Raw genomic sequence first — 10,452 nt, 5'->3', positions numbered from 1 at the left:
TATAATAAAGTTTTTAAATTGCACTTTGACACAGTGCCGATCTACAACACAGGACTGTGGGATTAAATTATATTGCTTATTAATATTTCACCCCAGGAGCTCAAATGTACAGTTATCTAGATTACTACCATGTGTGTACTGTAATACAACAATGATAATTCATTCAAAAACAAATACCACTTCTATTATTTTGATACAAATAGTAAAGGGAATCAAAACTACTAGATCTCTATGTTTCTAAGCAGTGTCTGTTGTTACATAAACTGAGCTACTGTCCTGTGAAGGCCCCTGACTTTCAGTTTACATGTGTTTTATACCTGCGCCATCTAGTGGTTTATTTCCATCTCTACATCTGACCGTGTCTTCAGCCCCTATGACATTTATAATCCCAACTTTTTTCTGACCTTTGATTAACTACACATATCTCCCAGGAGCCGGGTTATACAACAATTTAATCAAGATGAGCCACAGTTGGACAATAACATAATGGCGTTGAATCACTGGTGACGCCCAGATTAGAAGACTGATGATGGGAAAGTTAGGGCAAGGTCTAAATGTTTTTATAGATCAGACTTTGTGATGGAATGTTTGATTGAGATCGGAAGTTAAGAACCTGAGAGCACCTCAAGGATCCATAAAGGTCCCAGAACCCACATTTGATGACCAGATATTCAATCCACATGTCGGGGACTAAAAAGTGACCCACTATATTATAAAATCAATTAAAGGTTCAGTGTGTAGAATGTAGTGACATCTAGTGGTGAAGTTGCATGTTGCAGCTGAAGACCCCTCACCTCCCCCTTCCTAACATGTAAGAGAACCTGTGGTGGCTTCAGTTGTCATAAAAACTCAAAAGGTTTAGTTTGTCCAGTCTGGGCTACTGTAAAAAAACATGGCGGCCCACGTAGAGAGGACCCACTCCTGGTGTAAATATAAAGTATTAAAATATAAAGGTCCATTCTAGCGTGAGGAAAACCACAATTTGTACAATTTAGATGAAACACACTAGTGAAAATATCACTTAGATTATTTTATATTCAATAATCCTTTCACCTAAATCTTATACAATGGCAACTGGAGAGAAGGAATTTAGAAAATGTCTCAATAATAATAATAATAATAATAATAATAATAATAAACAGGCTGATTAGTAGCAGGCCTGTGTGGAAACGAGACATTACATAAGGATTAAGGATTAGTACACAAAATAATGCCGATATTATTTCATTAATCTCTGTTTGAATTAACTAAAAACTGTGTTCTAATCTTAAACCTGATGTATTTTTAGATTTCCACTGTCTCTCTCTCCGCTGCATCAGTTTCCAGGTCCAGATAAAGACCCACTTCAGAGCAGGAGGAGTCTTTAAACGCGCAGGAATGAAAACCCCGAGATGACGAGCCGTGCATTGCACCTAACAGCTGTGCAGGACGATTGTTGACTGTCTGCGCAGCGGATCGACGCGTTTTTCCTCCAAGGTTGTGCTTTTGGTTACTTACGGTAAGGTGGACCCGCAGTGTCCACTAAAGGATCAGGTGATCCACTAACTACGGAGCGGAGGCTGACGGGGGGAAATGCAAGATGACATATAGCAAATGTCGGAGCATAATTCATTCACGTTCTCGCCTCGGATCCGGACTTGACTCGCACCGCTGGAGCTCCAATGTGACGATGGCTCGTTAGGGCTGGCGGCGCCACTGCGATTTTTGTGGATATTTTAATTTATGAGAAATCACATTCACAGACACATATTGGTTTCAACATGGGGCTGTGCTACAGTTTGCGTCCCCGGCTCTTCGGGGACCTGAGCGGCTCTATCTCCAACGCCACCTCGGACTCGGACCAGCCTCCGGACGCCGCCGTGCCGACCCGTGCCGGGGGAGCTCGCCCAGAGGACACCGGGGGATGCGGGGAGACTTCGTCGCTGCGCGCCGGCGGCGGCCCGGTGCGCCCCGGGGACCCTGCCAGGCTCCCGGCCGGGGAGCACCGCCGTGGAGACACCGGTACCGACGGTGTGCTCATACAAAACGGAGGCGGCGGTGGCGGAGGTGGAGGTGGTGGTAGCGGTGGAGGAGGCGGCGGTAAGGGGACAGGGAAGGACCGCGGCCGCCGCTTGCAGCTGCTGCAAAAGACAAGCGCCCAAAAGCAGAAAAACTGGGACAAATTGCTGGTGGAGAAGAAGGAGGCCGAGAAGGAGGCGAAGAAAGTCAGTAAGGACATTGACCGGACGCTGAAGGAGCTGAAGCGGGAGTACAAACAGACCCATCGGCTGCTGCTGCTCGGTAGGTGCCTCTCTGTTGTTGTTGTGGTGTTGTGGTTAGAAACCTGGACGCACCGGCCTCCTCCACACACTGTGCCGAGGCCTGGTGCCACATCTGGCCGCTGAGCTGTGGAGACTCACCCCCTGCGGCTGCCGGGGACCAACGATGAAGATGGACGTCCAGACCGTGGCCTGGTGTCCCGGCAGCCTCCTCGTGTACTCGGCTTTAATGTGGAGTCTGTCCGGCTGTCACTGAGCTCCAGGTTCCACTGGTTTACTGAGGCCGGTTAGCTCCAGGCCACTGGGCCGTGTTTACCACTGCCATAAATACTAGTCTAGTGAAGTATTCCTGTAGTACAACATGGTATAGGAAATAGAAAATACCCCCACTCTGTTATTTTGTAGTATAGTAGAGCTATAATGTAGTATAGGACCATTTAGCTTATCAGAATACTGTATATTGTTATTTATAGTGTCCTTTATTTGGCTTTAGTTTACAAATACAGCATGAAGTAGTATACTATCGTGTAATGTAAGAGTGTGTCTCTTGTTTTAACTAACTGTGACACGTCTACATGAAGTCATTTCAAATAAATCCATCTATATACTTGAGTCTAGTGAAGTAGTCCTGTAGTACAACATGGTGTAGTAAATAGAAAACAGCCCCACTGTGCTCTAATACAGTTGTTTTTGTAGTATAGTAGAGCTATAATGTAGTATAGGAGCATTTAGGATAGAAGAATACCTTATATTGTTGTATATAGTGTCCTTTATTTGGCTTTAGTTTACAAATACAACTTGTAGAGAGACAACTTCATTAAACTATTCATAACATAGTTTACTAAAGTCTAGTGTAAGAGTTTGTCTCTTGTTTGAACTCACTGTGACACATCTACATGAAGTAAATCCATCTATATTTGTGTAGCAGAGTAATGTCCTGTCGTAAAATATAAGTATAGTAGAGGGATGTGTGTGTAGTGTAAAGTGGAGTACAGTTAAGTAGTATTTAGTGTCTATATAGAGAGACAGAGACAACTTATCTTTTATTTACTCTGAATAGTCATAGTCCTCTTATTGATCTGACCTGTTGGTCATATGTCCAGGTGCTTTAGAGATAGACGTGTGATTGACATTTAAAGTAGCATTTTTCTGAATTCATAATAAAGGATGTTAGACTAGAGAGTTTTAAAGTGGCCTATAGTATAGTATACTCTAATATAGTGTTTATAGTTTTCAGAGATGCTGAGAAATCATTGTACTACAGTATATTATAGTGTCCTGTTGTCAGTAATGTCTGATTCGAGTCAATAAATGAAAAACATCCTTAGTTGTGTAGTGTATTGTAGTATAGTGTAGTGTAGTATAGTGTCGTCCACTGACAACAGGAAGAATAGCATTTTGACTAAATGTGGCACATTTAAAGTTAGTTATTTAATAAATTATAAAGCATAGTTGAGTAGAATGTAGTGTAGTAATGTGACCTGTAGTCTAGTACAGTATAGTGTTGTATAGTACAATGAAGAGTACAGTTTAGTAGGCTTTAGTATAGAGAAATATTTAGAGAAATGTTTACTCTGCAAACTTATAGTATAGTATAGTATAGTATAGTATAGTATAGTGTCCGGTTAGAGACAACAAATGAAGAACATCCTTTATATTAAATGTAGTAGAAATGATAGAGTATAGTGGCTCATACTGTAGTTTAGTATAGCTCAGTAGTATTGTATAGTAACCTATAGAGTATAAAGGGGTTTGTTAGTCTGTAATGTACTATAAAGAGACCAGTATATATAAACGTACAGTTTTTACAGTGCAATATGGAGTATACAGTAGTTTAACAGGATTTAGTTTACAAAAATGTATTAAACCAACTTAGCTTTTAGGTGTTGGCCCATGTTTGCTCTGCATACAGACGAGTATATTTTAGGATAGTATATCCAAACCTTTACACCTGGGGATCAATAAAGTTTTATGTTATCTTACTTTATTGTATCCTGCTGGGGCGTGAGTGATCTGTTGGACAACAGATGAAAAATAGCCTTTTGAATAATTGTAGCACATTTACAGTTTTTACTATAAATAAATATGTTGAATAGTATCGTAAAACTATAGTAAAGTACAGTGCCCTGTGGTGTAGTATGACATCTGTCCAGGGACAAACAAAAGAAAATTACAGATTGATTTCAGTGAATCTTGCACATTTAGATCAAAGCTTTTATTAAACAAATGTCGGGTATAGAATAGTATTTTATGTAAGAGAGTTGTGTAGGAGGATTCATGGAATAGAAGACTACTCGTATATAATGTTGAGGTTTCGATTCCACTTGTTCAGTTTCAATTTCATTTAGATGATGATGAGGGCGGCACGGTGGTAAAGGAGTTAGCGATCTCTGAACTTGTTGGTTGGCCTGCATGTTCTTCTCTTACCTGCAGGGTTTTCCTCTGTGTACTCCGACTTCCACCCACTGCTCAAAGACATGCAGGTTGGGTTAAAATTATAGATGTGAGCTACATGTAAGTACTTTTAAATGTCGGAGTTTCAGGCGTGTGATAGACTGGCGACCTGTCCCCTGCGACCCTCCAAGGACAAGCAGTTGTTTTTAGCTGCTATTATGGGTACGTTTCCTGAAGAGTCCTGATCAGAAACACTGATGAGGAAAACAATATTTAAATGTCTGTACATTTACAACAAAAACAGCCACTCTCCGTTCAGTCGCTCGTAAAACCACTTCAGCGTGTTTCTGCCTTACCGTAAACAACACAGTGTTTTGCTACTCTATATAATAAATGGCCACCAGTTTAATTTCCTGAGTAAACAGCCCTCAGTAATTACACACAGGAAGAAATGGCTCATCCTAATGAAGTCACACGGGGAAGTGTCATACATTCTTCCATGAGCCACTGCTGAAAACTATACAGCATGTGTGACCTGTGTCACAGTGAGTTCAGCATGTTATTATGGGGTTTGGGCCACTTTCCTCACCGCTACAGGGTCACAATTATTTTTGGGAGCCACGGTATCTGTCACCGTTGCCACCCAGGAGCCTCGGCACGAGCCACAGGCCACTTTTGGTTTCTCTTAAGAGGCCTTCGGGACTTTATACTCTCCAGGTCTCCAGTCGGCCTCCTGTTGCATGCCAGAGGACTGAGGTGGTTTGTGTTCCTCTGAAAGTGGACACCTTTCAAATAGTGTTACATTTCAAGGCAACGCATGCTCGCTAATCTGGGTTACTTTATCTGTTTGTATTTGCGGCGGGTATTTAGTTGAATAATGATAGCCACGAGGAACTTTTCATTTGAACCTTCATCCTGAACAAGCTGCCACGTTCGTTTTAAGAGCTGGAGCCGTAGACCTTTAGTCATGTTTATAGCCATTTATATTTGTCGTGTGACACATGCTGACAATTGATCATTTTAGACATAGTTACAGCTTCGTGGAAAGGTTCTGCAGATTTCAAAAGTTATTCTTCTTTAAAGGTTTATTTCTGTTCAGTTTGAAGGTTTTGTTTAAAAAATCTTTGGTCAGTCACAGAAATGACAATCAAAAGATTTCTTGATTTCATTAGATTTTTCTTAGATTTTTTTCTTAATCATTTAAAACTAAAAATACAAATATTACATGGATTCAGTGCGTTCACACATTACACAACAAAATCATATTTATATTAGAGCTGAAACAATTAGACAAGTAATCTATCCGTCCACCTGCAGAAACTATTTTGATAATATTTCAGTCGTTTCTTTCATAGTCAGAGTTTATGATCTTTGTTTTCTGGTGAGCAAGAGCTTCTATTACCTTAATATTTCCCGCTTTTCAAATGTGGATTTCTTAATATTTGTTTTTCTTACTATTAGTCATACAAAATTAGCAATTTATTCAAAACAACTATTGTTTTATTGCAAAGCCAGGAAACTCATGTTCTTCTAAATAAGCCCTGATTGTGATGTGACTGGAAATAAGCTTCATAAAGCTTTTAGACGTGGGATGACCAGTGTGTGATATAGTTTATAAGTCATGCAAGATATCAGAAAGTTTCCACTAATCTAGTCATGAATCACTGAGTCACTGGAACAGTTGGATATTATATAATTCCTGTAGTGAGCACTGTAATATTTTCAAGGTGCTGCAACTGTAAAAAAAACGCAGCTAACTCACATTCGCAAATTCATTACTAAACATCTCTGACCAGAGGACAATTCAGAAAATCTCCAAATTCTTTTAATAGAGTTCCCATAGACTTTATATTTTAGTGCATGAATGCAGGGATGGGAACTGCAAGGCGAGTTCCTATTATTTCTTGGAAAGGAAGTCACTTTATTGTTAGGTCTCTTGGATCCGACTCTGTGCAGCGCGATGATAATATCTGTTACTGCTTTCCTAGATGTCCTTAACTGGCTGTTTCACATCGCAGCCATATCAGCCATCATGAGCCTGAACAACAGGCTGCGAGTGCATTGCATAGAAATGAGCAGTGGAATTGTAGGTAGGCCAAGAATTTGCCTGTTGGAAGTCGCAGATTGTCGTTTCTTGTCTTTCTTTTGTGTGTTGAGCCACTCTCCTGCATGGGAAAACATATTTTGGAAAAGCTTACTCATCCACTGAAGTACTGTGGAAGAACCCCCCCCCTCCTTTTAAATACAAGTGGAGTCGGGTGAACTTTGCATCCGTCTGAATGGGTTTTATCATTGACTTGACTTCACTGAACTTTGCCACAAACTGCACCACAGTTCCCAGTCAGTGTAATAACCAACCGATGGTGCGGAACCATGAGTTATTGTCCCATTTATGATCCTGATAGCAGGACGGCGGTGTGTGAATGGTCTCCATACTTCAATCAGCTAAATCAGAGTCAAACACACCGCATGAGAAGGACATTGGACTACGCTCTCTCTCCTTTTTGTTTTTTTATCTTTACTTTATAATTCTGCTTTATCAAGAGCCTGTGTCCCTAAAGAGACTGCTGTAAAATTCTTTCCGGCCTCAGAAAAAGTTTCAAGGAGGCTAATTTTATCTGGATATCACTTGGACGTGTGCCCTGTTTTTACGGTACATGCTTCAATTGCCGTCAGGGCCAGTAAATAAGTGTGGGAGAGTTTAATGTTAGAAAAGAACCTCTTTTAAGTGTCAGATATTCTTAGACAGTTCACTGGAAGTCATACTCTTTTTCATGCCAGAAAGACGAGGTATTTAGATATATTTAATGAATTTATTCAACGTCAATGATAATGGAGAGCCTCTGTTTTATTTTCAAAATGCAAATTTACTCATGAATAAACTGAGTGAGGAAACCAACCCTCAGACTCTGGCTGGTCAGTTGTCGTTTTGCAGTACAAGTCTGAAAATACTAAAAATATCTTCGTCAGACTTTGAAACCAGAATTTACCTGTAGAGTAAAGTATTTTTAGATGGTTTCATTGCTGTATTTGCTTAAGAAAAGGATCTGAAAACGTTTTAAAACCCAGCCACATACTGACAGAGGAATTAATTATGTAATATTTCTATCGCTATTATTACACAGAAATATTGTGGTGATTCTTTAAAGCTCGTTGCCAAACATGTTGTTTTAATAGTTTAACTTCAGAAGATGTCTACTTAACTAAAGTACATTTTCAGTGTATACAAACTGTCCCACATCACAATTGTGTGTAGCTAAATATTGGAGCATAATTCATATGCAAAGTAATTGTTGATGTAATAAAATGCGGCTCGTATGTGCACGTTCTGAACTCTGATTTAAGGTGAGCACAAAGAGAAACTTTCCACTTTAGCAGATGAAAACTGTTTTGAACTCTGCTCAGAGAAACCAGAACATCCAGGTGAAGTAATAATAATCAGAATGTATTTCGACTGGAGGGAGGATGTGAATGAAATTTGGCTGTTGAGAGATATAACAAGCACACTCACACCCTTCTGGTCTAGTTAAGAGGAAACCGCAGCTAAATATACTTCTCAGATTAAAGGACGATCAAACCTGGTTCTGTGACATTCGTGGGGAACTGTCAGCTTTTTGTACAGTGCTTCCTCTGACCACTAGAGGATGGTGTGGGCCAGTCTCTATTTGTGACCTTGCTGTGTGAAGTGGTGAGAAAGGATCTGTGTCTGTTAGGGTGGGGTTGTGGTGGTGCCGCTGTTTTCACACTGCCACAGGTGAGGTGAGGGTTCCTGTTTGAATTTGCATGCTGCACAACTTCGTCACACTCACGAAAAACTGTTATTTGCATTTTGTTTGCATAAAGGACACAATAACAGTGCGCTCCTTGTTGTGCGTTACATAAATACTCATTCATGGTTGTCGAATGCTACTGAGTGATCTATGAGTGTTTGCAACACAAGCGTATGTGTGTGAACATTGTTTTTGACTTTCCTGAATGCAACAGGGTAGTACTGCAAGTTAGCAAACTCAGTCTCACACATGCACCGACAGAGCACAGCAGCAATGTTTCACCTAAATAACACAATGGTAGTGTAAATGTAAAGTGTTCAAGTCAAACCCTTAAGAAAAGATACATACCCCACCCTGGTCTGGTTGAGAGGAAACCACAGCAAGCTAAACCTAAATGTCAGACAACACTCACAACAGTGACAGTTGTTCTGTTTCCTCCCAAATGTCAGAAACATACCTCTCACTGTGGCGACTGTAGAGGACAGGTACCTGTTCTGTTTCTGACTAACCTCTACCTCAGAGTATTCCACAAACACACAGAGAGGATGTACTTGATAATAAAGAGGGTGATACGTAGTTTTAATGAGGTGAATTTACAGAACTTAGTTGTTTGGGCTGGGGAAATTCTTGTATAGTCAACAAAGTGGGCCTGCATCATGTTCACACAAGAGCTGTTCAACATGATTTATAACTTGCATAAGTGAACTACATATGAGGCAGGTTTAAACCTTATGATGCCAAACATTATTTATATTTGATCCAAAGGTATTAATATAATATTCTATTGGTGTAGTGACGACTTTATCAAACTTAATGTTATTTTAATTTCAAGTAAGATGACATACTTTATGAAGCTTATGCTCATTTGTATGTCCATTGTTATAATGTGCATTATGACCATGATATTTCCGATAGTATGATATGTTTTGTTATTCTAGAAAAGGACATAATGTTTTAAGGCTCTGGGCCAGTTGTTATATTTATGTTTGTTTATTAAAATGGGACACTGCACATTAATCAACATGTAGATGTGCCAGATTAAGCCATGCAGGCTAGTTTTACAGTCCCTGGCAGTCTGATTGTTAGATTTAAAAAAAGCATACAATAACATATATGCACATGTCTAAAAACACACAGACGTTACATAGACAGACCCTAAGCACACATAAATGACCGTCATATGAAAACAAAGACAAAAGCTCATATCGTGTGGAGGGCACAAAGTACAGATGAATTCATAATACAATATAAAAACACAGGCTTGCAGTTACATATCAGATTGCGGCTCTGGGTTCATTTAGCTGATAATGAATCGAATCCAAGCCACTTTAATTGTAGATTTGCAGGATGCAAAGTCTACATAAGTAATAGCTTCCTACCCTTTTGGTCTGTAACCCCCCCCCCCCCCCTCCTCTTTAAAGAGACTATATGTACATATTGCTACACAGCCAATGTTACCATTAACAGGTGTTTACTCACCAAACTAGATCAAACGTTCCGACTTCAGCCTCAAACTTCCGTTTACTCCCCAAGAGCTGTCCTCAGCAGTGGAAAACAACTCCTGAGTTAACTCTTGTTCTGCTGAAGTCAGCACGCTAACCAGACAGCCCAATCCCGGCCATCCCGTCTCATCACAGAAGCATCTAGTGTGCCCTGTAAACGCAGCGCTGCTCAGAGGCTGTATTATAATGACCTGTCTTGTAAACGAAACCATCCCCATCACAAGATTTATAAAAAAAAACATAAAGCAGCTGAGGAAACGTACAGATACCACCTATCAACAATGCTATGTTTCAATATGTCCAATATGTGATTTTCCTGTTTAGATCAAATGGGCTCTGTGGTCGAGTGTAAACAAGGCCCAGACGCCGAGAAGCTTCATTACCAGGAAGTTTATTGTACAAGTGACACATGGATCTCAGTGCAGAGTAATACACTGAGATGAGAAACAAAGAAAGCACACAGTATTTATTCTTACAGTCACGCCTAAGCTATCCACCTAGCCCCGTCCTTGGGTGAACAGATAACAG

The 10,452-nt window shown here is 40.2% G+C and overlaps 1 protein-coding gene across 1 annotated transcript in view; it reads left to right on the top strand.

Annotated features, from left to right (window-relative positions):
* Positions 1–1,431: 1,431 nt before the first annotated feature.
* The window catches only part of gnal (guanine nucleotide binding protein (G protein), alpha activating activity polypeptide, olfactory type), a 45,333-nt gene continuing 36,312 nt past the window's right edge, over positions 1,432–10,452 (top strand). The window contains exon 1 of the mRNA XM_034612468.1: positions 1,432–2,280. Within this exon, the coding sequence (XP_034468359.1) occupies positions 1,761–2,280 (520 nt within the window). The 5' untranslated portion in view covers positions 1,432–1,760. The remainder of the gene's footprint in view (positions 2,281–10,452) is intronic.

Source organism: Hippoglossus hippoglossus, chromosome 17, assembly GCF_009819705.1.
Source record: "Hippoglossus hippoglossus isolate fHipHip1 chromosome 17, fHipHip1.pri, whole genome shotgun sequence".
NCBI lineage: Eukaryota > Metazoa > Chordata > Actinopteri > Pleuronectiformes > Pleuronectidae > Hippoglossus > Hippoglossus hippoglossus.
Note: the sequence above shows the minus strand (reverse complement) of the source record. Positions and strands in the feature narration are given on the sequence as shown.